Raw genomic sequence first — 27,120 nt, 5'->3', positions numbered from 1 at the left:
TGTATTCAATAAAGTTTACCTTTTATGGCACCTCAAAGCCGTAGAGTTTCTTCAATGTTGAATTTGCTAGTCGGGTGGTTTGTTTAGGCCAGAACGTTTAGGTTTCTGCATTCACTGCTACTAGACTTCGGGCCCAGATCAAAGTGCTGTTAATCATCTAAAGCACTATCCAACATAGCACCAGAATATATCAGGAACTGCTTTGACCAATATGTCTCTGCTGGTCTAATCCAAACATCTAAGGTGGGCCTCTTGAGAGTCCTGCATCTAAAACAGTTATACGGAATACGGGTCAGGAGGCAGGCCTTCTCAGTCATAGACCCCTTGTTTTGGAATACATATCTTCTAGATGTGTGCTGGACCCCAACGCATATTTCACAAGGCTCTAAAGCATATCTGTTCAAGGAAAACTCGTCTATAGGCAGTTGTTATTAATTTAATGTTCTCTTATATATTTCTTATATAGATTTTGAGATATTTACATTCTGTTGATAAACTTCTCAGACCCTCTACTGATGGGGCAGGTTATAAGGTTATAGAAGGTTATAGAATAAATACATATTTAATCCTTCATTAAGTGCTGTATTTATTTTTATCATATACTTAAGGTGACCAACTTTTTTACAATGAAAAGAAGGACACAAATAAATTGAAGAAAAAAATATCGTAAATAAAATAAATATTTTATTCATTGCAACAATAATACAGACAACTTGCATGTGCAAAGTTTGCCAGCCGGGTGTTTTGGCGCACTCAGCAGCAATTCCTATTGGCTTTCGAATGCCAATAGTGGGAGTACCACAGCTCATGCAAAAGTTGAAAAAAAAAAACCATCAAAAAAAGATGCTGGAATGCCGTTCTGAGCGTTCTATGAGGGGAAAAAAAGCCCTGCAGATTAGTCTTCAAATATCGAAAAGGAGGACATGAAGGAGGACACTTTTTGAGAGAGGACAGAACTTACAAAAGGAGGATTGTCCTCCCTAAAGCAGGATGGTTGGTCACCTTAATATACTGTTCTTACTTTTTTTTAGTACCCAAATTCTATCTTTGTACCAATAGATTCATAATTAAAGCTTTTTATTTTATTATATACTTCCACTAAATTAACAAACATTCTTTTTCACACTCATACAGTTTTAAATAAAATTCTAAAGAGTAATAATTTAATGTATCCACACCTACCAAAATAAAGCTATACTATACTTCCCACATTTTGTCTACATTCTACCCTTCAAGCAAAATTCTGCCCACCATTTCTCCATTCAGAACAAACTACTCCCTCTGGAGATTTTGCATTTACTATTGTCAACTTTCCTTTATGCAAGGCGACAATAATAACTTTATAATTGCCAGGTAAAAATGCAGTCTTTGCACACATTAAAAAGTTGCACCGCTATTCCATATGCAGACCACTTACATATTTTAGCATTTCTTCAGCTATTCAATCTACACATGCAGCCCCACTGTTTTCAACAATCGCACAGCATTTATGACTTCCTTTTCCTTAATGCTTCTCTTGTGCAAACTCCAGGATGTGCCCGTTGGCCCAAAAGAGTTAGGAATCACTATCACATTTCATATGAATGTTAAAACTTCTGAAAATAGCTCACTCTCTCTCATTCTTTTTCTTTCAGAGATAGATGGTCAGGCAGGCAGGCAGGCAGGCAGAATGTTAGATATGAATCCATGAAGTATGTTGGTGCTGGCTTTATAATTGAAGAGATCCAGATTCAAATCTCCTTCCATCAATAAACCTTCATTATCCAGGTAATCTGGGGCCAGGCAGTCTGTTTCACACTAATTTATCTGGTGTTAACTACAATATATATTTGGATAGAAAGAACTACCCATGCTTTCTTGAGCCTCTTCGAGGGAAAAGATAGATGTTCTAAGATTAATGAATTTTATGAAGAAACATAACAGAGCAAAGATCAAGGGGTATATTTCTCTCTTGTGAGTGTTAAATAAGAAGTATCACCATCCTATTCAGAAGCACCAAAGCAATTCCATTTTTATACTATGCAAGAGAATGTCCTTTTAACAACCAAGGAGTTCACATCAGATAATATTATTTATTTAGAAGAGAATTAATCAAAGATGACATGCAATTGCCAATTAAAAAAAAAAAAAGACAAAGAAGGCAGCAAAAGGCTTAGAAGAGAAAAGAAGCCAAGAACCAATTGATTCAAGGTCTTGAAGAAGATGAGGACAGAGTATTTCTGTAGCCTTTCAATAAGAAAATGCCAGCAGCATTTAAGAGATAAATTTACAATAATCAGACAGTTGTTCAGATCTAATAAGAATTGATTAAACGCCCCATATCCTGCTAAGATGTTGATTCCAGTGTGTTAAATTCTTATTTTCAATTTGTTTTCTTAACCTTGTAGTTACTCAACAAAGGTACGACCTTGTTATGACAAACCCCTCCTTTTGTTCATTCCAGCACAAAACACTTCAGAAAGTATGTGCTGAGTGACAGATGCTGAATTTAGCAGGTCTCTCCTGGCTGATGTCAAAGAATCCAAGCTCAGGTGTACGGAACAATCTCATAATGGCTGAAGGCCATCTTAATATTTGGGAGAAAGGAGGGATGATGATACAAATGAATAGATCCAAGATTTGTTTTCCTGGTTTGGGTGGGAGGGTCCTGAGATCTCTCTTCAGTTCTTTAAGATTATGGTTATACAAAGTCGTATCTCCAATTTTCAGCCAAGGGGAGACTGTCCCAGAGATGTTTTTTTCAAAAGTCATCAAACATTTCTTGTTTTTTTTTCCTTGAAAATATTGTGCTTCTCTCCCAAGAAGCTTCTTCAGAAGTGAAGAGGTGAAGAAGCTTCTTGGATGAAAAGCAAAACATTTTCAGGGGGAAAAACCAAGGAAGTCCAGTTGCCTTTTGGGAAAGCACCTTTGGGACAACCAGGACCTGGATGCCATAGGCAAAGGGAGACTGCAGACTCTAAGAAAATAATTTGGGTTCACCTTGGGGCTTCAGGCTGCCCAGATCAGCTCATGCAGGTTATGATTTCAGTTTGTCATTTCCTTACTCATATTCAGTGATTTCATTGTGTCACCTTAGATCAGTGGTTCTCAACCTGTGGGTCGGGACCCCATCTGGGGTCGAACGACCATTTAACGGGGGTCGCCAAACAACACAGTCCGCCATTTTCCCCCCTTTTCCTTAGCTGTGCCACTCCCTTTTATTCTATTGGCTTTTGAAAGCCAATAGAATAGACTCTCTTGAATAGAGTCTAATTCTATTGGCTTTCAAAAGCCAATAGGAATTTTCCAGGCTGTCTCTGCCCTGCTGAGCCCACCAAAAGTCCCATTCTGCAAACGGTGCTGCACCAGTTGAGTAGTCCTCAACTTACGACCGGTTGAGTAGTCCTCGACTTATGACCGGTTGGGGGTCGCGGCATTAAAAAGGTTGAGAACCACTGCCTTAGATCATTATGGAATATAGCATTATGTCAAAATCTTCCTAGCAATTTCTCAGATCTCTTTTCCTGTGAAAGAAGTTTCTCATTTTTTTTTCTTTTTTCACCAGCTGTTTTAAATTACTTATGGTGGGTGCTGTTGATCTTCCTATTACCATTGGAAGTAGAAAAGAAGGTAGAAATGGCAAAGTATCCATGCTATATCAGGCATGTCAAACTCGTGACGTCACGCGACGTATCACGACTTTTTTCCCCATTGCTGGCAATGGGGTGGGCACGGTTTCAGTGTGACACATCCAGCCCACAGGATGGCAGTTTGACATGCTTGTGCTATATCAATTCTGCTGATTTACTTTATTTGGGTATTGTCCTGTGCCTATACAGTTTTTATGGAAGCCCAGGAAAAAGAATAGCTTCTTTAAAGAACATCCAACAGGTATAAAATGTTTCCCATGTTGGATCCAAATCATCCTTGATTATTTTAGATTTGAATGCTGCATACCTTTAACCAGTTGTGCTCCATTTAATGGAAAATGGAAGGATCTGACCTTTAAAAATGACTGAGAGAATTTAACAGCTAGCTATCACACATATGTATACATGTGTACAAACTTTAAAGAAGATCGATAAAACTGTGGCTATTGCACAGCTGAGATGAATAAAGGACTGGAGAGAAAATCTATTCCATTTTAATGTCACTTTTGCAATGAAGTGTTCTGACCAAGCATGAACAGAAATGTTGAAAAAGGTATATGAGATAAAATGTGCAGGAAATGTTTTAGGAAAAGTCTGCTTTCTAAATTTTACCTTGAATGCTCCCTGCATGTTCTCTATTCCAATCTGCAAAGGCCAAATGAAAAGAGTTCCATCATAGTATCTTCTCTTTGAATGCCATTAAAGTGTAGGAAGACAAGACTGTGAATGAAAAGAGTAGATGCTCACGCCCACCCTGGGGTCATCTCATAAATATGTTAAGAAGGCTGCATTTCACCTATTCCTCTTTTGAAAGAAATTTCAAAAGCACAAGATCCTTCATTTGTCACTCTTGGCTACAAATAACCTCTAAAGCTGGAATACAATTTGAAATTCAGAGACCCATAGATTGCATCTGCCATCCTGAAGCTCCATTTCCTTCTTGGCTCCCTTCAGCCACCATATGAGCCTGTGAGAGGCCAGATATATCAAAAAGAAAGAAAAAGCAGTGAAAGATGCTAATAAATTACATCTTGATACCTGGAGTCTTTGTCATTTGTTTTTGTTTTTTAATGATCCAGGCCACAATATAATTCAAATATTGGTATTACCCTTTTATCTTTCTTCTAATAGGGCAGCAAAGCAAGTTGGCAGTTAATGCAGCTTGCAGACCAGAGTGTGTGACATGTACTATTCTGGGAATGTACATAACTGCCCACGCCACTGAATTCTGCACCAGTTCAATTACTCTTCATGGGCAGCCCCATGTAGAGCACATTACAGTAGTCCAATCGGGAGGTGACCAAGGCATGAGTGATTGTGAGCAAAGCCCCCTCCCCCAGATCCAAGAAGAGGTGCGACTGGCCCACAACATGAAGCTATGGAAAGGCCTTCTGCTCTTCTAGCAGAAGTTGTGAGTCTTGGAGAATCCCGAGATTGCACTCCAGGTCTGTTAGGGCAACACAACCCCATTCAGCACCAATGATGGCATAGTTCAGGGGTGTCAAACTCGTAACATCACATGATGTGTCACGACGTATCGTGACTTTTTCTCCATTGCCAGAGCTGGGGTGGGCACAATTTTGGCATGATGCATCCAGCCCACAGGCTGGCAGTTTGACACCCCTGCCATAGTCCTAGAACTGATAGGTTCCCAAACACAAAGCCACTGAGTCTTGCCAGGGTTCAGCTAAAGCCTGTTGTGCCCCATCCAGACTCTCAAAGCCTACAAGTACTGAGATAAGATGTTTGAAATATCACTTAATTCACCAGAGGCAGAGATATACAATTGGATGTCATCAGCATACTGTTGATACCTCACCCCCTGGCAATTGATGAACTCACCCAACAGCCTCATCTAGATGTTAAATGCTGTAGCAACAAACTCTGTGGCACCCCGCATAGTAGACTATTGGGTGTTGTAGTAGTAGTAGTAGTAGTAAAATACCAAATGCATGCATTCAGGAGTGTTTTTTTCCCTAACACAGTGGTTCTCAACCTGTGGGTCGGGACCCCATTTGGGGTCGAACGACCATTTCACGGGGGTCGCCAAACAAGACTGTCCGCCATTTTCTCCCCCTTTTCTTTGGCCACGCTCCTGGCACCCAGTGATGTGTAAGTGGTTGGGGGTCACCACAACATGGGGAACTGTATTATGGGGTCGTGGCATTAGAAAGGTTGAGAACCACTGCCCTAACAGATAATCTGTGACATATTGCATCAAATATAGAACATATTGAATAGAACTAATAATCCCCACCAAGAATGTAGAGCTATCTATCAACCTCCCCTGTGTGGTATACTCATTTGAAAATGAATAATTACATATTTTTCATAATTTAAATACAATATCGGCATGACCCTTATTTCTGCAATTTTTGCAAAGAATAAATACATGGATAAAATCCAGGATGGTGCAGGGAAGAATATTTCATTGGATTGATTTTGAACATACCTGAAAGCATTTTGCTGCTGATGAAATTTATTTGGTATGGTTCAGTGAACTCAAATGCAGTTCAACCTGATTTAGACATATTCCTGTTTATCTCCAGGTGATGGCACAAAATCATTCTGACTCATGTTTGACATCATCCTTAATGCTATTTTTCTTTTCTTCTGGAAGTGGAAGAACTCAGAACTCGCTTTGACCATTGCTGTTTCTTACCCTAAAACAGCTGTTGGATTCAATTCACATTCAGAGATTGTTCCATCAATTCCAGGTTTCTAAGAGACTTTTCAGGGTTTTTCTTCTTCTTCTGCCTATGCTTAACTCTTGTGTTTCCCAGTTTCAACTTCAGCCTTAACCATCTTTGCTTAGAAACACCTCAGATTTCTTTCACAGGGGTATGTTTCCCAATAAATCATTAGGAATGTCATGTTCGTTAGTTTTTCATTCCAGCGTAAGTAAATATTAATAACATTAAAGTGTTGTGTGACTTCACACTGAAAGGTTTGGAATGTCGAGTGCTTCAGCAGGATTTCAGAAACTAGATTACATTAAAATAATAATTTAGAAGGCACTGGTTTTTTCTGCATGAATGTGGAAACTTACTTTCTCTTACCTAATAGAGTCAATGAATTGTCTTTGTTCTTCCACATTATAAAATTGCATTTTACAAATAGACAATACTAATAAGAAGAAAATGCTCTGCCCTTTGTGTGCTGTGGTTTTGTGTTTATAATCTTATTTTAACCTATTGTACAAATGGAAAAGAATTAATGTATTTTGTAATACATTTGCTATTTTAAAAAAAGTCAGTTTCTCTCTCTGCCTGAAGTTCCCTAGCTCTGTCTAGCTGAACACCACAATTACTCTCTTGTCCCAAGGCAATATTTATCCTGTATTTTTTTAAAAAAGACTTTGCAACCATTATTTTAAAACAAATAGCCTCATTGCTAATGTTTACTGCAACACTTAATTTATCGGGGAACTTCACAAAGCTGGAAGCTGTAGCTACCCATCACTTGTGAAAATGGTAATCTTTAGGATCCTGAATAAACTGGATTTAGACTCTAAACCTGTATTTAACACCTGGATATAATTAATAGGGGTTTTTTTTTTCCTTACTAAATCTCATAAAAACTATTTCTAAGTGGGTGAACATAGATCTGCTGCACATATGAATTTTCCCCTGCATAATGTATATGCATGAATGCTCATTAAGCTTGTTTTTTTTTCTTGTAAACATTTCATTACCAAACTACAAGTAGTCCTCGACTTACCACAACTAAGCCCAAAATGTATGTTGCTAAGTGAGAAATTTGTTAAGTGAGTTTTGCCCCATGTTAAGACTTGCCCCATGTTACGGCTAAGTGAATCACTGCAGTTGTTAAGTTAGTGACACGGCTGTTCAGTGAATCTGGCTTCCCCTTTGATTTTGCTTGTCAGAAGGTCCCAAAAGGGGATTACATGATCTTTGGGACATTGTAACCATCATAAATGAGAGTCAGTTGCCAAGCATCCGAATGTAAATCACATGACCGTGGGGATGCTTCAACAGTCATAAGTGTGAAAAATGGTCCTAACTCACTTTTTTCAATGCTGTTATAACTTGGAACAGTCACTAAAGGAACTGCTGTAAGTCGAGGATTAGCTGTAGATAACATCACCATTGCCACAACTAAAAGCCAGCAAATCCTCCTCCCTTGCATCAAAGAACTGACAATGTTACCTTGTCTGATAATGAAATACTCGCAGAAAAAAAACAAACCCCAAGCTCAGCAAATGCATTTTGAAGAGGGAGTCAAGCTATTCTCCAAAGCGCCTGAAGGCAGGACAAGAAGCAACAGATGGAAACTAATCAGGGAGAGAAGCAACCTAGAACTAAGGACAAACTTCCTGACAGTTGGAACAATTAACCAGTGGAACAACCTGCCTCCAGAAGCGGTGAATGCTCCAACACTGGAAGTCTTTAAGAAGAGACTGGACAGCCATTTGTCTGAAATGGTATAGGGTTTCCTGCCTGAGCAGGGAGTTGGACTAGATGACCTCCAAGGTCCCTTCCAACTTTATTATTATTTTATTTTATTTTATTATTTTACTTTATTTTATTTATTTATTTTTATTATTTATTTATGTTTTATTTATTTATTTATTTATTTATGCAAGGGCTTATTCAGGATTGCAACAGGCATGGTGAGTGTCAGTCACTTTGGCTTGTTGGCTTCGACCTCAACTGTCTTAAGCATTTGTGGAAGCTGAAATTCCAGCAGAGATGGCTTGAATTGCGAGGGCAACGAACCCCAGTCACTTCAGGATGATGATGATCGGTGGGGGCCTGGATATTGGATATTTGCCCTTTAGCTTAAAAGAAATGTGGCACTGGGCCCTCGCCTCCTTATTGGGGCAAATGCGCCATTCTGTCTTTTACTGCAGCCAGTCCCTTGGCAGGGGGACCTTGCCTGAAAACTAGTTGCATCCAATCCTACTTCCTACCTGCTTGGGATGACATGGATTGCCTTCATCCATACTACAAAAAAGATGTTGAGACCTTGGTAAAAGTTCAGAGAAGAGCAACTTAGAGGATTCAAGGCCTGGAGACTAAAACACATGAAGAACAATGGCTGCAGGACTTGGGTTTGGCTAGTCTAAAGAAAAGAAGAAATAGGGGAGACACGATAGCAGTTTTCCAGTGTCTGAGGGACTGCCACAAGGCAGAAGGGGCCAGGTTGTTCACCAAAGCATCAGAGGGAAGGACGAAAAACAATGGTTGGAAACTGACCAAAGAGAGAAGCAACCTGGAATTTGGAGAAACTTTCTGACAGTGAGACAATTAACCAGTGGAACAGCTTGCCTTCAGACATCATTAGTGCTCCATCACCGGAGGTTTTTAAGAAAAGAGTAGACAGTCACTTGTCTTTAATGGTATAGGGCAGGGATAGGCAACCTTGGCTCTTTTATGACTGAGCATGGCTGGCTCAGGAATTCCAGGATTTGGTCCACGAGTCATAAAAGAGATAAGGTTGCCTACCCCTGCTATAGGGTCTCCCACTTGAGCAGGGGGCTGGACTAGAAGACCTCCAAGGTCACTTCCAGCTCTATTCTACTCTAAATCCATATCTCTGAAGGCTTTCCTTTGGTAGCCCAGACAGCTGAGGAAGTCATCTGACAGTTAAGCCCTAAGGCAGACATATCAAACACAATGCCCGGGAGCCGGATGCGGTCCACAAGTGGTTTCATGTGGCCCGTGAAGCCATCCTGGAAACAGTGAGGGAATGGCTTCTTTTTCAGCTCCTCTTCCTCGTCTCCTGGATTGGAACGGCCACGGATTCGCCTGGTGAAACAGGGGTAAGCTCAGGAATTATGGGAGTTGAAGTCCTCGAGTCATAAAAGAGCCAAGGTTGCCTACCCCTCGTCTCTGGGGAATCAAAAGGGAGCCTAGCTCGGAGCTGAGCTTTGAGACACAAGAGTTTGCGTTTCGCTCCCCATAAAAAGCTTCAGGTTGTCTTGATTCGGTCGTCCTTTCCCCGTCCCGGCTCATTATCCCGAGAATAATGTTTTGGGGTTCTCCAGAATCTCCAAAAGCTTCGGGCCCTTTCTGGCCGGTCCATTAAAAAAGATGGGCGTGTAGTTTCAATATTTGCTCCTCACTCACCAAAAGAGAAACCCAAAGGAAATAAGAAATACCGAATGGTTGGAAACCCTGGACAGCGGAAGGATTTCATTTTGGATTGCCGTGCTCAGATTGGGCTGGATTTCCTCCGAAAGGCTAACAGCAAACACCTGACTCCCTCCGGCTGCATTGGAATGGACTTAATAGCTGGGGTGGTGGTAGGTCTGCCTTAAGGAATATAATGGGCATTTGGGTGTTGAAGCCTGGGCTACAGCTCTGTGTCAGGAGAAGCTAATTATGCTTCAAGAGCAGGGGGTTGGACTCGATGACCTCCAAGGTCCCTTCCAACTTTATTATTATTATTATTATTATTATTATTATTAAAAACATCCACTGAAATCAGTGGCAGAAGAGCAGAAATTATCACGTTTAAAGAGCTGGCGATTGTGCCTCTGAACAACCACGAATGAGGTCGAAAAAGAAAAGAGCACTTTCTCATTTTACCAGAAGCTTCAAATCTCACTTAACTCGTGCTCTGAAAAGTTTTCCTTTGATCAATTTCCTTTGAGCCTCCTGGAGTCACTTCGGGTAGTCAGGTGGACGTCATATAAATGTAAAAATAAATAAATAAGCAATTGCCTTTTGAAACGGGAACACACACACTTTGAGCTCCTCCCCTGCGTCCGATTTACAAATGCATATATTTTGCCGTCTGGCAACTACGTTAGAGTCGAAAATCAAATACTTTGTCCAGGAAAACCCTCCCCACAAAAATGGGTTGTTAAAATGCTTTTGCCCCTGACGAGACTTCCCTAGTTTTAAGATTTGAATCTCGTATTTTTCCCAATAGTTTTAATTCCAGGAGAAGAGAGTTATCAGTTGTTATTGCTTCGGGAGGGAAGCTAAAAGAGTCCGAGGTATCAAACTGCAGTGTCATAATTATATTACTGTTTAAACTAAAAACTTAAACAGAAAAATTGGAAAATTCTCAGCATCTGCTGACAACACCTTTATTTGCTTGCTTATTGTTAACCTGTCAAGAAATTTGATCTAAGACTAAAGGAAATCAGAGAAGATTTTGCTAGCAGAGTCATCCAAGGGAGTGGGGCTTAAATCACTGTGTCTGGACTATAAATGTATCCAAGTTAATTTCGCCACTGTTGATATAATGAACTTTTGCAGACTGAAGTCCATTAGCTGCATCAGAAGAACATAATGTTACATGATTATGTTAAAAAAAACCTGCCTAAAAATGAATGATCTGTACCAAAACCCCTGAATTCCTTGGCTCTTGCTCAGAATTGGGAGCTGCAAACAAAGAGGCTCCAATTCAGTACTTTCAGCTTTCCCACACCTGACATCATTGACATGCCTTCGGTATAATTTTGGAGAAATCTTGATCAGCCTACAATGTTTCCATTCCAATTCTCCAAACGTAATTATTGGCTTCCTGAAACAACTTGCTCAATCAACCTAACGAATTAACTCATTTTCTCAGTTAGGTCAATCTATTCAAGCATAAACTCATCCAGTTGGTGTGGTGGGCACAGAAGATAAGCAGAAATAAAGTAAGGAAGATTAACAAAACAAGCAAATATTTTGCAAATGAAGCTGCTAGATTGTTATTTGTCTTGGTCACTTTGTTATGTAAAGATAGCCATTGGGTTTCCTTCATTTGAAAGAAGCGGTTAAGATGAAAGTGCCAGTCAATATGAATGAAATGCATTTCTTTAATACTGTATTGTACTGAAGAGTTTCAAATGGCTTTCGCCCCCCCCCCCCAAAAAGACTAAAAGTCTTCTAAGAAAAGTTGAACAATAGTTTGTCAATAACTTTATTGTCTTAAAAATGACAACCTGTAACCGAGACCAAAGTATTTTCCACTGTACACCATCATAAAGCATACACCACATATGTAGTCTACAAAATTTTTAAAAAAGTATTTTCTTGAAAATGATATAGAGCGTGCTTGAGGGGTCATGCTTTCATGTATTTATTTTACAAATGTTACCCAAATATTATGTTATAAATAAGTTGTAATGGGAGCGTAGGTCAGGCTGCTGACATCCTACCCTTTACCCTTCCTGTGTGGTCATAAAAATGTTCAATTAGAAGTAAACCCAAGCATTTCAGCCTGAAAATGAGATTGACACACTTGTACAAAGTGTGTTTTAGGTAGAAAAGGGCTATTGTGGCTAGCAATGTTTTTGATATTGAATGCAGATTATACTTTTTTTAAAATGCAGGTTTTCCATATATATATTGATGAATGTGGTGGCCAGAACAAATGAGGGGGAAAAGCTAACTCCTTCTCTGCAGGCAACCTCCCAAATACCCCACAAAAAGGGACATTTTAAAAATGTTATGGAAAGAAACAGATTGCCTGTTCCAAATTCCCAGTGTATTGAACTACGGTAATACTCTGCACATAATAGCATTCGGAGCTATTTCTTCCCTCAGAAAAAGATTCTTAGAATATAGAATAGGGTTGGGAGGCATCTTGGAGGTCTTCTATTCCAACTCCCTGCTCAAGCAGGAGATCCTACACCATTCTGGATAAACTCATTGTTTAACTGTCAGGAAATTTCTCAGGAAGATCTCAGTGATCTTCCACAGGTTACTTCTTGTCCTGTTGACAAGTGCTTTGCAGAATCAACCCTTTCTTCTCTGCGTCTCTTAAGTCATATGGATTAGCTTCTAGACTTTTTTTTTTTTTTTTTGCTCTTCTCTGCACTCTTAGGGGCTCAGCATCTTTTTTTATATTTATATCGTGGTGATCAGAATTGGATGCATTATTCTGACTGTGGTCTTCCTTCTGGACATACCCTAATGTCACTTTCCAAGTAGTACTTAGACTGCAGACATTTTCACCCTGAATTCATTCACCCACTTTCACACCAATACCCCTTTCCTGGCTTGCTCATTTCAGTGAAAGTGAAGCCATGATAGGATAAGTTAAAACAGGGGCAGGAACCAGCAGCCCATGAAGTATTATTGAGAAATTGGTGGTTTACGCAACAGTCCCATGAGAGTCATAACAGACTTGGGTGTTTTACTATGGGAATGGGGCTAATACAAGTGACACATTTAAGATTTCATTAAATATGCTTTGAGTTCAGCCAAACGCCTGGTCCTAAATTATAAAAGTGACCCTCAATCCTTAATTAAATGAGTGTAATAATCCAAACAGCTTTTTCTGTCTAGTGACAAGTGAGTGTAGATGTTCCTGTACCAATGTAAATCCTCTTTAAACTAATAAATCAGCTGACTAGATAATGTTTGCTAGTGTGAAAACTAATGTCCTTACCTCACTAGTGGTTTACAATGGCATCCAAACATTTTTCTGCCAGTACAACACTAATGAAGTCAGGCTTTATACTGCCACAAAGATGATTGTAGGATGTCTTAATTAAGAATTATCCAGTTCATTATGACATGCTAAACAGTTGAAGAAGAGAAAACATATTTTGCCACAGAAACCTAAGGGATGAAAATGGCAGCAGGCCAATCTTATCAGAAGTCAGTCCACAGTTCAGTAGGATTTAGACTATAACCTAGGTGAAACTTGCTTGCAAAGACAACCTGAATCTCTTGGCACTACCATCAGTTGATAAAAGTATGGCTATTGGCACAACACACTGAATCACACACTCACCAGTCACACATTAGCAGAGCTCGTTCTGCAATCCCCAACCCACTTACTGATCAACCCTGCAGGGAACCTAGACAATTGGACGGCACAGCACCAGGATTACGCCTCCCACCACGGTGTGATTCCCTTTCACGAACAAAACCTCTGAACCCCAGCTGCCAAAAGTCTCCGGTCCTTCAGAGGTTTCGGTCAGCCCTGCAAACTTTTGCCCTTGCCCCCCATCCTCCCTTCTTGGCTGAGGCTGACTGAGGCCATCCGGAGGAGATGTACTGGGGAAAGCAGATGCCCAATTGATTATTTCTTAAGGGCAGACCTTAAAATACCCCTGAACTTAACCAGCTGGACGGACAGCTTCCCCTTTCTAGCCCAGGGATACAGTATGTCGATTGAATTGAATATTGTACTCAGCAGCTCCTCCGAGCGAGTGGAAGGAAGGAGAGAGTTCATTCCGAGGAGCCTAGCAGCTTTGGTCACCCCAGTGTCCGACCCCGTCCCCCCCCAACTCTATGGCATCCACCCCCGGTCCGGTTTATTTTTATTGCTGCTCTTTGGACCGGCAGCCGCCGCCGCTGCTTCCGGTGTCCTGATCGCTGTGATCGTCCGTGAAGCAGACGTCGACGTCGCTCTCGTTGTCCGTCTTTGGCTCCTGGAGCTCCTCGGCGGCGCCCTTGGGCAAGCTTTGGCCCGGATGCCGGGACTTGACGTGCCTTTCCAAGTCTCGGCGCCTGACTAGGACCTTCCCGCAGAACTCGCAGCGATACGGCGTGTTGCCTTCGGCGTGCAGCCGGATGTGCTTGTTCAGGTTGCTGGGGTCGCCGAAAGGCCGCAGGCAGACCTTGCACTTGAGCGGCTTGTAGCCGGTGTGAGTCCGCATGTGGATCTTCAGGCCGTACTTGCGCGAGTAGAGCTTGCCGCAGTACAGGCACAGGTGGCCCGTCTTGGGCTTGCCGCCGGCCGGGCCCGCCGGCGGGGCCGGCAAGCTCTCCAGGCGGCCGCGGCTCTTCTCGGCCGCGGCGATCTCCGAGAACTGATGCGTGTGCAGAGCCATCTCGCGGTCGACGCCGGCCAACGAGCCCAGCTCGGCCGGATGGAGGCCCGCCGCGGCCCTGCTGAAATAGGGCGCCGACTCCGGGTACTTGAGGAAGTTGCCGAAGTGGAGGTTGAGCGGGTAGCAGGGGGCGCTGTAGAGCAGCTCGCCGTTGTAGACGGCAAAGGAAGGCAGGAGGGGCGGGAGCGGGCAGTCCCCGGAGGGCGAGTAGGGCGCCAGCCCTTCGAAGGGAGGCAGGGCGGCGAAGCGCTCCAAATGGAGTCCGGCGCCGCCCGCCAACCGCGGGTAGCGGCTGGCGGGAGGGGAAAGATTGGCCGAGAAGCCGCGCTCCACGTGCTTGAAGGCGGAGTTTTCCTCGAAGGGCGTCAGGAAGGGGAAGCCCCGGACGGCCCCGGAGTAGGCCAGCCCCGCCGCGGAGGAGGAGGAGGAGGAGGGCGGCGGGGCGGGCGCCGGGTGGCATTTGCTGTGAGGAGGCGGATGGCGGGAACCGCCGGTCTGGCCGCACAGGCGGCCCGGCTTGAGGCTCCCCGAGGCCTTGCTGAAACCTCCGCCTTTGCCCTCTTCCCGAAAAGCGGGCGAGTCCTCTTTAGCCAGGCCGGCGGGCTTGAAGGCCGACCTCACTCCGGGGTAGAAAGACAAGCCGTTGCTGCCTCCGGAAGTGCTGCCCAGCAGACCCCAGAACTGTCCCGGGCTCCGTCCCGAGCCGACGGTCATGTCCAAGGCGCGCTCCTGCTCGGCCTTGGCGCCTTTGCGCCCGCTCCCGCCCCCTTTGGCTGAGGACGGCGAGCCGGAGGATTCCCGCTTGACAACATCTCGGGACGCGGCCGGGTAAGGGGGCCTCAGAGGCGGCGCGGCTGCCGGCTTCAGAGCTGTGCCGAAGAGATCTCCGGGCCTGTGGGACTCTGGCGCTCCTGCGAAGCCGCGGCCGTGGTTCAGCACGCAGTGGAAGTGGACGTGGGCCTTGAGGCTGTTGGGGTACTTGTAGGTTCGCCAGCAGTACCAGCAAATGTAGCGCTCCTCGCCTAGCAAGGAAAAACAAACCGGGAGATCGATTACCACAACCCGAAATGTACCAAGCGCCACTTGACAAAGATTTAAAGATATTAGGAAGGGGAGGGTGGTGATAGGGGGCGGTTGGGGGGAATCTGTTGAAGCAGAGGTCAGTGTAACTGCTGACTATTAGTAGTTCCCTAATTAGTAGTTCCCACTTAATTGCTCCTTTCATGAGTCCGAACAATTTTCCAACAATCTCTGAATTGCCACGCCTTGGTTCACACCGCAGTGATATATCACTTTCGTCTCCATTATGTTGATAAACAAGGTTATGCAGGTGCGTGAGCTTGCCCTAAAGTTGCTAGTAAAATAGAGTAAGTTTCAACTTGTAGTAGTTCTGGATATTGCAGAATCTTTTCTCCTATTACAAAATGAGAGCAAATTCTAAAACAGCCCAATCTGACATTTTCATAACTTAAAGATAATTGCTTAACTTTAAGCAATTATAATCGCATAACTATTGTGAGAATGGTAGAAGTAATAGAAATAGAACTTTTAAAATATTTTAATTATTATACTTCTGCAGTCCTAGAGACACAAATTCAGTATATTATGGTTAGTCTCACAGTCAGCCGGATGTTTAGACTAGAATTGGCATTTTTAATTTACCTATTGATTCCATCCCAAGAATTTGGGATAAGCAGCTGTTACTTGCATATATAATATATAATGATTATTCATTATTATTTCTAAACTTTAAGTTAATAGGGTTTGATTTTAATTAATTTACTTTAAGTGTCTCTTTTTTAACACTGGAAGTCAAGAGTAAACTTTTATGTTGGTTCTACAGTAAGATTTTTGCTATTATACTAGAAACTGAAAAAGGCAACAGAAAGGAGAGTTGTCTAGTGTTATCACATTAAGAATAATTCTGAATATAAAAGAATTAAAACAATATATGGATGAGTCATTTAACAATTATGGCAAGCCTGACTCATCTCTAGAATGACAAGCACTGAACCAAAATTTCTTGGCCAAATCCCACTTGTCAATTTCAAAACAGACCCTACTCATATTGCACATCTAATAATTTGGAAGACTCTGGGCGCAATTAAATTCCCTTTAATTATTTTAGCAATACTCTTAGCCCTGCTCTTATCTATTTATAGATTCAGCATCTTGGGTCATTAATGTACTACTTTAACCGGTTTAGCATGAAGTAATCAATTTGTCTGGCAAACAAAAATCCGAACTGACCAACCCAACCCATAGTACAAGTTCTGGAGTGTACATGCACATAATGGGGAAGTTAGATTGCTTTCCTCTTACCTGGAAACCATTTTCCCCTTGATTACAACTGCAGAATTGAGTTCTTGTCCTGAATGCTTTGGGTATGTGATTAACTGGGCAGCCAAGGATGTCATAATCAGCTATCTTGAATTTAAGTGGAGTCAGTATAAAAGATCTTTTATAAAATGAATCATCATATTCCAGTAACATCTCTTGCCTTCTGTCAAAATGAGTTTGTCTCTCTGCAAATGCTAATTAGTTCTTATGCATATGGTCAGGTATACTGTTGACTCTATATAATTGCAACTTTTAGATTTTGTGGACAATTTTTGAGTTTCATTTGATAGGTTATTCTTTGTGAATGCCATTTCCCTCCGATTTCACTCCTCTCCATTTCTTCTCCCTACTCTTTATCAGCAACAAACACAACCACTAACAGTGCTACAGACTGACAAATCATATCTTGTTACAAAGTGAGATGCCTGAATTATCCCTCTTCACCTATTCTGGAAAGCCTAATGAGGTTCCTCTCCAATATCAGGGGTTTCCATAGTCACATCTTAAAATGACACATATGTTATCTTTGGCAACAAGAGCTTTCTGCCTCTATCCAGGATAGCCAATATTTACACAAACAAGTACATGAAATCTGATGTTTAAAATGTCAATATCCATAGAACAGCAACAAGACTCTTCAACCTCCCAAGAGGTTGTTTTATGGTAGACATTCTTGAACAAAGACACTTTATAGGCAGATTATATAGGTTATAATTCATAAAAATCCTGAGGAAATAGTATTTTTGTTAGAGAAAAATCATAACTTGTGTTCTAATTGATTCACCAATACAATAAATGTATCTCTTATCAACACATATCTTTGTAATGCTGAGTTACTTTCCACATTTCATCTCCCATCACCTTTCTTCACAAATTGCTCTTATCCAAATCAAGGATGCATGTATACTTATAATGGATTGAGTGATTGAGTGATATATATGTAGATAGATAGATAGATAGATAGATAGATAGATAGATAGATAGATAGATAGAGATATATAGATATATATATAGAGATGATAGATAGAGATAGATAGATAGATAGATAGATAGATAGATAGATAGATATAGATATAGATAGATAGATGATAGATAGATAGATAGATAGATAGATAGATAGATAGATAGATAGATAGATAGATAGATATCTTACTCCTTCGATATTTTGGCATTCTTTGCAAGTTTAAGCTTGCTTCAGACCCCACGTGAAAAGGTACTTTGTGTGAGCCATCTTATGCCACAGAAAATCAGTTCAGTTTTTAAGGTCTCCTTCTTCATAAGAAAGCGTGAGTTTAACCAGCGATATGTTGCCTGTTATTAATTTGTCTGATGCTAAACATTCTGCTTCCTTACTCAGAAATACAGCTTAGCAAATACAAGCAGACCTGTCATCTTTAAGACCGCAGTCTCAAAAGAACCTTGCCACTGCTTCTCGGTAGTCCAAACGGTTCACTGCATGGTCCCTCGGTTACTTATGTAATTCCTAGCCCAATTTTCTGCCCAGACGATAAGTTACACGAAGACAGTGGAACGATCAAAGCAATTTACAAGTCTTTGGAGAATCTGAATCAGGCTGCAATTCGCATCTGACTTCGTTGAGAAAAGTGGAAAGACTGGATAACGATATGAATGTCTCAGTTGCGGGGCACCTTTCTCAGTTAATACGTTTCTCTTTTGGGGGGGCGGAGGGGGCCCCCGAAGAGGTGACAGTGGAGCAAGAGCAATAAAGCTGGAGAAGGCGGCGAGCGCTGCAGCGGGGCTGCTTGTGGGACTCCAGGAGGCTGCTAGCGCCAGCAGCTGCTGCCTTCACGCTCGGGTCCGGCGGCCCATCTGTTGACGCGGACAGAATAGGTAGCGTATGTCAGGGAAGGGAATCGGGGGACAAAGGGCAATCTAACGCTCGTGAACCTCTCGTTACCAGGCAAGACAATGGCCTAGAATAGATGGATGGGCCATAAGGAATCGGTTGATTCAAAAGGCAATGGCCTGTGGGCTCCCTTCCTGAAATGTTTAGTTTGTCCCCCCGAAGTGGGTGAAAGCGACTTGGCTCAGGTCGGGTGAGGTTCTGGGAGTTGCTAAGCCATCCACGTTTCTGTGGTTTGTGGGTGGAGAGGAAAAACGAAGATTATGCCGGAGTGCTGGCCAGCGATATTAATCTTCTGGTTATCCAGCAGCATCCATTAAGTTCAGAGGGAGTGAAAATGTCAATATATATATATATATATATATATATATATATATATATATATATATATAATATATATATAATATATATATATATATATATGTGTGTGTGTGTGTGTGTTGTGTGTGTGTGTGTATATATATATATATATATATATATATATATATATATATATATATATATATATATATATATATATATATATATCGTTTTTCCAGTGCTGGTGTCAACTGCTGTGGGGGAGACCTCACTAAAGTAAATTTCGTATTTGGAAAGAAGATTCTAAACACCACCACTTGATAGGGAACTGAAAAGCTAGTTATCAAATGGCAGGACACAAAAAGATCTGGAACGGGTTGCAAAACCTCTCTGAATCGAAGTACAACACCAATTAAAAATAAGACCGAATTACTGTGTTAATATTGGTCACCCAAGAATGAACATTCCCACCAGTCTGGGGACACAACTTTTTTCCGGATCACAGGTTTATGGTGGTGGAGGAGGAAGGAGGTGAATAGACATGGAAGTCTATTCCTAAAGGAAACGCTGGGTGAAATACAAAATCTCACAAACAAACTAATAGTTGTATTCCTATAATAGCTGGGGGGGGGGGCTTGCGCTGAGAAAAACTGTATCCTTCAGTTCTTCTTCAGTTATTTAAGCCCAGACTTGTTATTTAATCTTTGCAAATAAATTCTGTGACTGCCTAAATTTGTTGGCTACCTACTGGTACATCCATTTGAACCTGTTTTTTTTTTAAAAAAAAAATGGAGATGGGCCTTCGTTCTAGTTTCCCAATGATTTAAAAAAAAAAACTTGGAGAGATTACCTCCCTTCTGCGGAAAATATTTATTTATTTATTTATTTATTTATTCGACCAATCAGTCGATCTATTTATATGGCCGCTCATCTCGCAAACTGGAACTTGGGTGGAGAACAAAACCGACAAACGTTAGAGCCAACAATACAAAGCTGTTTTTGGGAGGACCAAGGGAAACCGTTTTAATGTATTGATTGAAATATATATTCCCGAAGGAAGGGAACATCCAAAGCCCAGTTTGCAGGTGCAAAAGCTCTCCTTCACTCTACCTAAGCTCTCATCTGGTGCAATCATAGTTCGCATTTTCTCCTAGGTTCTCTCTTCTGTCCACTTGTCTAATGAAGAGTTCTCGAAAACTTGAAAGCTTGCAACTACTTTATAAAACTTCTGAATGAAGTGTTGCTTCCATAAATTGGGGTTTCTTTCTCTGGCTTGCTGACTCGCCTGGCCAGAGAAGCTTAAGTATGGGCGGTTCCTACCAGCTTTGGATTTTCTGTCCCTAAATGAGGAGAGTCCTGGTCCCACACATTGTAAGGAATTCAGGTTGGAAAAAGACACTGAAGCACAGTCTTTGTCCCCAACTATAACTGGGCTGCTATCTCACCATCCTTGGTCGTCATCAGCCATTCTTGCCGAGACCTCTTACAAACTTATTTTTAAGTGTTTAATTTCCCCATTTCTCCCTCTCACTGGCTGTCTCTAGGTTTTCCTCTCCAGCAGATCTTCCTAATTCGGCTCACCTTCGGAAGGATAAGGTGCGGGAGGGGGAAAAGGAGAGAAAGGAAGGGTCAAAATCTCTCTAGTATTCGAGTCCGTGAGAAATAGTTTGCTCTCAGTCCGACTTGATAACCCACGTGCTTTGAATGAGTAGGGAAGAGATACACAAGTCAACCTTTGCTAGGAATGGAAGGCTAGATACTAGAAATTGTGACCGACTTATAAGTTTCAAGTGACAACGACTTGGAAATAGAATCAGGTCTAATTAGAAAGTCTCTTGGTTCCTACCTCCCTCTCCACGTGCCCAGAAAGATACACAGCCCGCTTTTGGTCTGCTCCTAAGAGCCTCATTTATTCAATCTGCACCGGCTGAATGGAGAGGTTACCGTTTGCTGTGCCACGTCTCCCTCTCGACCTGTTGTATGTGAAGGGACTTTTTCCCTCCAAGGGCTAGATGAGAATCTGAGAATCTCTTCGAGTGAAAAAGATCGCTGGCCACCGCCTTTAAACATCTCCTAAGGTCATTTAAAGCGAGGTGCAGCCGGAATTTCAGATTAGCAGCATCCAGAAGAAAGGTTGAGGAATGAGCTAAATAAGAAAAGAGTAACTGGGGAGCGAGTCTCACTCTTTGCCAAGGGCTTTGCTGCCCTGCAGCACTTCCACTGGGAACCAGACCGATTTGGTTCTAATTGGATTAACTCTACATAAAAACTCTAGAGAAGGCTCAGTTCCTGGGGACGTTGTGGGCAGCTCCCGGCAACAGCAGGAACCTCATTGCTAAGTACAGATGATGAAAAGAACAGTTTTAGAAAGGCTCTTGTATTATTAGTTGATCCAGAAAAAGCTAGGAAGGGTGAGACCTACTTTGCATTTAGAAGGGAGACCACTAGGAAATGCCTAAGCTAGACTACCAAGTTAGAAAAAGCTTTACACTTCCTGTACAATTGCCCAGAAAACCACCTGTTATTGGTTTGATTACTCTCCAGCTCCTTATCCTAGAATAAAGTGTTGAGGACTTTGTCATAAAATTGCTGTAACCGACAGTGATGAATCAACCAAAGAAAGAAATGTGCCCCCAGTGTTAGAAAGGTAAGAAATAAAATAATGAAGCAACAATATCCCTTAAGAGGGGATGTAGAAGGTTTTTAAACAAGGACTGCTAGAACAGCTTCTGTATAAGAAATTATGTACTACAATCCTGTATATGTAAATCAGAAATTTGTCCCCAATCTAGAACTGTTCCCTGTCTGACTTCTTTAAACTCAGAAGTGGAATATGCACCCAAGTTTTAAAATGCTAGACTGAAACTTAGGAAAGCAATCACTGGCATCAGGAGTAGACCTTCCTTGGAGACTTTTGCAATTCTAGCACATTGACTGGAAGCATGAACTGGACTTCTAGATAGGCCATCAGAGTCATACCAGATTGGGGTCACCTATATGTTAAATAAATAAATTAATTCCAGAAAGATGGAATAGGCAATTGTGGACTAGCAGGCAAAGAATCTGACCCACTGGGGCTTGTTAGTAGCTATTTCTAAGAAATGTTTTTTGAAATAAAAGATTTGTGCATTGCTGACTCGTGAGCCTGTTTTTTCCCCACACCACCAAGACTCTGCTCTGCTTTCTCACCATTTGGAAAAAGGGAATATAGAGGAAACCTTAAAAAGAGTTCAGGAAACTAAAAGCTCCAAGCCCCTCCCCCAACCACAAGAAACTTTGTCTTCATCCCTGAAACCAATTTCATTGCCCCGCCCACTACATCCCTCAGGTTTCCCCCCCCCCCGCCAAGCTAAGGCCGGTTTCCAATCATTAAAGGTGGGCCACTTCTTCCTTAGCTCTATGCCGTTGTCTCACACAGGAGGTGGGCGATGCCTCCAAAAGGCAAAGAAAACTTCCTACCATTTCAAATAGGAAGTGAAGATGCTAGCGCCCAGTTTAATCAAAAACATGGGGGGGTCCATTTCATTTCATCATCCCCTCTTTTACCCACTTACTTTCCCCTCCCCTTCTTTCTTGAAGATCAGCCTAAATCTGCCAGCTTTCCTGCAGAGCAACATAAACCTTGCCATCTTTTACACTGATAATTTGGAGCCCAAGACCGTTAGACCCCTCGGGGTCCTTTTTTTCCGGAGAACAGCGTATCTTGATATCAAGAAATCCCCCCAACTGTAGGACGGCTCCGTAGGAGTAGAGTAGAGTAGAGTAGAGTAGAGTAGAGTAGAGTAGAGTAGGGTAGGGTAGGGTAGGGTAGGGTAGGGTAGGGTAGGGTAGGGTAGAGTAGAGTAGAGTAGAATAGGGTAGGGTAGGGTAGGGTAGAATAGAATAGAGTAGAATAGAATAGAATAGAATAGAATAGAATAGAATAGAATAGAATAGAATAGAATAGAATAGAAGCTGGAAGGGACCTTGGAGATCGTCTAGTCCAGCCCTCCTACTCAAGCAGGAGAACCTATATACCATCTCAGGATTTGCTGCCAAATAAAGGGTCTCTGGACTTCGTGTTTAAAATGGAAAAATATTGCATGTTAGGGCTTATTAACTGTTCCCCCATCTTTCGAGAACCTTGCCTAGGCCACCAGTGATGGAGCCTGCCTTCTCCTGGCTATACGAGGTAAGCTACGAGGGGCCGGTAGGAGACTTGAGGTGGCTTCGCGGCTTCCTACCGCCGCCTTTTGCCTCCTTGGCGGTGGAGTTGAACACGCGGCGCGATGAAGCGGTAAGACGCCGTCTTTTCCCCGACGCTGCGCCCGAGTGGTGGGTGTGCCCGCCCTGGCAGGAAATCCAGATCCGCAGTGGGGGCTAATCCCATTGGGCTTCCATTCCTCCGAATCAAAGCCGTTGGGGCTTTAAACTGAGGTGGACGGGACGGGACTGCAGTAGCTACGTGAAAGTCAGTCGCAAGACACCCGGGCGGGACCAGAGCCGTCTGCCCCAGCCGAGATGCTCGCTCGCAGGAGCCTACCTTTCTCGTCGTGGGTCGGGGTCGCCGTGGCCGGGATATCAAACCACTCAGCCAAAGCGTTGGAATACCACACGGTCAGCTCCTCGCCCGGCTGGACGTCTCGCAAGGCCCGGTAGAAAATCTAAGGAGAAACGAGAGGCTTGAGACCCTCGGCGGCTCAGAGGGGGCGAGCCTCGCCACCTCCAGACCCGGAGGGCGCCCCTATCCGCCTCTCCGGTTACCGGGAGCAAGCTAGGAGGCCAGTACCTGTCCCCCCGGCAGATCGGCCACCGCTTCCAGCGTCTGCTCTTGCGCGTGTCGGGCAGCCCGGATTAGCCCGATCCATTCCACAGCCGAGGCTCCAGCTTCGTCCACCAGCTCCCCTCTCACCATCCTCACCTGAAAAACAGGGGAAGCCGGTCAGTTGTAGCCGGTCAGGGACTTGGCCACTGGCTTGCGCTGCCTTTGCAGGGCGCGCGTTCGAAGCCGGCGTTCCAATCAGGGCGGGATCTGTTGAGTTCCTTCTCCCTAGTAATAGTAATAGTAGTAAAGTTGGAAGGGACCTTGGAGGTCATCTAGTCCAACCCCCTGCTCAGGCAGGAAACCCTACACCATTTCGGACAAATGGCTGTCCAGTCTCTTCTTAAAAACTTCCAGTGTTGGAGCATTTACTGCTTCTGGAGGCAGGCTGTTCCACTGATTAATTGTTCTCACTCACCCTGGAGCTTTCTGGCCGCTAAGAAAGGACTCCTGCCGCTTGCAAAGAAAAGGGACCTGTCGGTGGGCTGAGCTCCTTAGCCACCTGGTGCAGCCAGGAGACCATTGCCAGTGGCCCCCAGGAGCAGGCACTCCGAAGTAAGTTCCGTCGGGGCTTATCGTCGGCTCAATGTCCAGAAAAATCGCATCCCTAGAGGGGCAAACATGGGCCACTTACAGCCACGGCTGCAAACCAGAATCTGGTTTAAGCGATTGAGTGCGAGGAATTTTTTTTTTTAAAAAAAAATGGACCTTGGATTTAGAGCGCTGAATTGAAAAACGCCTATGTACTCAGCAGTAAATCTGGATTGTCTTTAAAGGAGTAGTGTCAGGACTAAGCCTAGTACTAAGTCAGGGTCAGTATTAAGCCTAGTGTTTTCTTCGATTTTCGTTTATTTCTGCTAAAAGACCCTCCGAACAGGTTTGCCTAGGCACCGTGGGGAAAAAGAAGGGCCAGATCCACTTAAATTGAAGGGCTGGTGTTCAGGTGGTCTAGCTAGTACTGCGGCCATAAAGGAGCTTGCATCTTTCCTCGAAGTAAGTCCTTCTGAGTTTAATTAGCCTGCCTTCCAAGAACTGAGGCTTCAAACTGGGTTTTGCTGCCCTTATTTTCTCCCAGCAGGCAGAAAGTAACAGATCGCCCTCATGCTGCTTCAGAAAAATTCCTGGCAAGTGAAAAATCGAGGGGGGGGAGTTTGGGGGGGGAGGCAAACCAGCCTTTACTTTTCCTTTCACTTTCTCTGCCCTGACTCTACTGCCCCATGGTTAGTTGCAGCCACCTTTCAAAATGCTCTGTTTTTCCATCCACCCAGGCAAATCTCTGCACCGATCTCCTGGTTTCAATCCCCTTCAGTGTAATTAATTACTTAATTAATCATCTAATCGGACGTGTTCAGGAAGAGAAAGCATAGGTGACTCGGTTTAGTCACCAGATCTCTCTTACCTTTCATAATCTGCTTGAACACGGGAAAGAGAGAGTGCGGGTGAGGAACTACCTCGCTGAAAGACTGCACAATAAACATCATTCTTCCAAAGGCATGCTAAAGGGAGCAACCGAGGGAGCTGGATGAGAAATAAATTTGAAGAGTCTTGGCCAAGCGCTTAAAAACAATTAAAGGCTATGGGGGGGGGGGCTTGTGACAGATCGCTGAACTTGGGGGCCAAGTTGTCTCCTGTTAGATTCATCTGGAAAAATTCTCATATCCCTGAAACCGTTTCACTCTGGAATTCATTTATAGCTTTGGGGTGCATAGATATTATTAATGTCCCACAGAGCTCTGTTTGGAAAATAGTCCCGATTCATTTTGCTAAATAAATATTTCATCCGGATCAAAATGCCCCTATAATTATCATGACTCGGCATTAGAAGATGAGATAGATAGACTATGTCAGCAACGGCTTGGGATATGCAGCAGGCATCTCTCCAACGTGGCCCAAAGCTCCATGACAAAACTTGCCTAGTTATTCTGATCTTGGCAAAGACATGTGAAAAATCAGGCGATTCTATAAATCCACAGCTTGCAAAGTTGTTGTTGTTGTTGTTGTTGTTTGCTCTATATTCCTGTGAACGTGAGTGCTACCTCTGTGGAATAGTCTTTAGAATAAAGCAACTAGTGCCTCATTAAACTGCCTGTGGGGTGGCGGTGCTCCAAGACGGCTGACTTTGCTTTAACCAGCTACCTGCCCACACTTCTGCCTAGAGGACCGGTTCCGTACCAGGCGAGATTGCGTTGCCGCCACGTTCACCCCACTCCGAGGACTCTCTCTCTTGATCATTTAATGAGTTCTTAATTATGAATCCTGCCTTCAGGTTATTTGGGAAGAGACAACAAGAGGTGGGGGGGAGTTATGCTGAGTGTCAAAAGCCATTCGGGATGGAGAAGGAAAAGTAATGCATGCCAGTAAATTTGTGTGTGTGTGTGTGTGTGTGTGTGTGTGTGTGTGTGTGTGTGTGTGACCAAAGCCAGCTCTCTCATTAAATCTAAACGTCTGAATGGCGTCAGGACGAGGAGGTCACCCAACCCAGATGCCTCAGAGACTCAAACCCTTCCCTGCCTTTCTCCTTCTGCCGGCGGGACGAGGGAAGTAAAGTAGGGCTTCTTGCGCGCTGTTTCCCCACCCCACCCCACCCTACGAAGGGATCTGCTCCCCTTCAGCCGTCTGGGCTTCTAGGTCTCCCTCTGCGCTTTCCGCCCAGGTGTGGGAGCAATACCTTTTTCTTGGGTCCCGGCTCCCTGCGATCGGACAGGTACTTGCCCAGTTTGAAGGTGCCGGGCACAGGACCCAGGCGCAGGCCAGCCGGGACGCTGCTCTCCGCGGTGATGCCGAGGGCCGGCGGGGGCCGGCTGCTTAGCATTGCTGCCTCTGGGCAAGGACGCGCGGCGCTGGGAAAGCTGGTCCAACTCTGGGCGCACTGGAGTGCTAGCAGAAGAGCGGCGGCGGCGGGGGCTGAGACGCCCTGGTGTTCTCTCCGCCCGCAGAGTGAGTGACGCGGCCGGGGGTGCGCGCCGCCTTTTCAATTGCTCCCCGACGAGGGCTCTCCCCTTGGCACGACGGCGCTCCAGGAGCGCCCGGTTGGGGCGGGCGAGAGAGTTGAAGCAGCTGCCGAGTTCCACGCGAGAGGATCACATGGCGCTTTTCCCTACCCCTTGCCTCCCCCTCCTCCTCCTGCCCTCCCTCACTCCGCAGCGCATAATCAAGGGCCTTCCCCCCCTTTTTTTTTTTTGAATGGGGCAGCCAACAATGGCCCAGGCGACCTTCCCATTCCTAAAAATCCAATTTGTCAAGGGCAAAGAAAAGGCGCTGGTGAATCAAAGGTCTGGAGGGACCATTAATCCTCAGCATGGGGGATTGTCCCCGAGACAGTTACGATATTTTAAGTGACAAATCCACTGTATAATTTCTCCATAAATTTTACTTCCTCCGATTGTTCCTCGACAAACCCGTTTTTGGAAAAGACGGGAGTGTTTTAAGTCTACTT

At 43.7% G+C, this 27,120-nt stretch overlaps 1 protein-coding gene across 1 annotated transcript; it reads right to left on the bottom strand.

The window, feature by feature from the left end:
• Positions 1-13,854: 13,854 nt before the first annotated feature.
• On the bottom strand, positions 13,855-26,700 carry PRDM13 (PR/SET domain 13). The gene is made up of 4 exons (XM_039356083.1): positions 26,353-26,700; positions 23,652-23,783; positions 23,406-23,526; positions 13,855-15,401 (listed from the first exon to the last, which is right to left on the bottom strand). The coding sequence occupies exons 1-4, from the start codon at positions 26,494-26,496 to the stop codon at positions 13,867-13,869; spliced, it is 1,932 nt and encodes a 643-aa protein (XP_039212017.1). The 5' UTR covers positions 26,497-26,700; the 3' UTR covers positions 13,855-13,866.
• Between the last annotated feature and the right edge of the window lie 420 nt (positions 26,701-27,120).

Source organism: Crotalus tigris, unplaced genomic scaffold (genome assembly GCF_016545835.1).
Source record: "Crotalus tigris isolate CLP2741 ecotype Arizona unplaced genomic scaffold, ASM1654583v1 scf7180000018784.18638703518:1950463, whole genome shotgun sequence".
NCBI classification, from domain to species: domain Eukaryota; kingdom Metazoa; phylum Chordata; class Lepidosauria; order Squamata; family Viperidae; genus Crotalus; species Crotalus tigris.
Note: the sequence above shows the minus strand (reverse complement) of the source record. Positions and strands in the feature narration are given on the sequence as shown.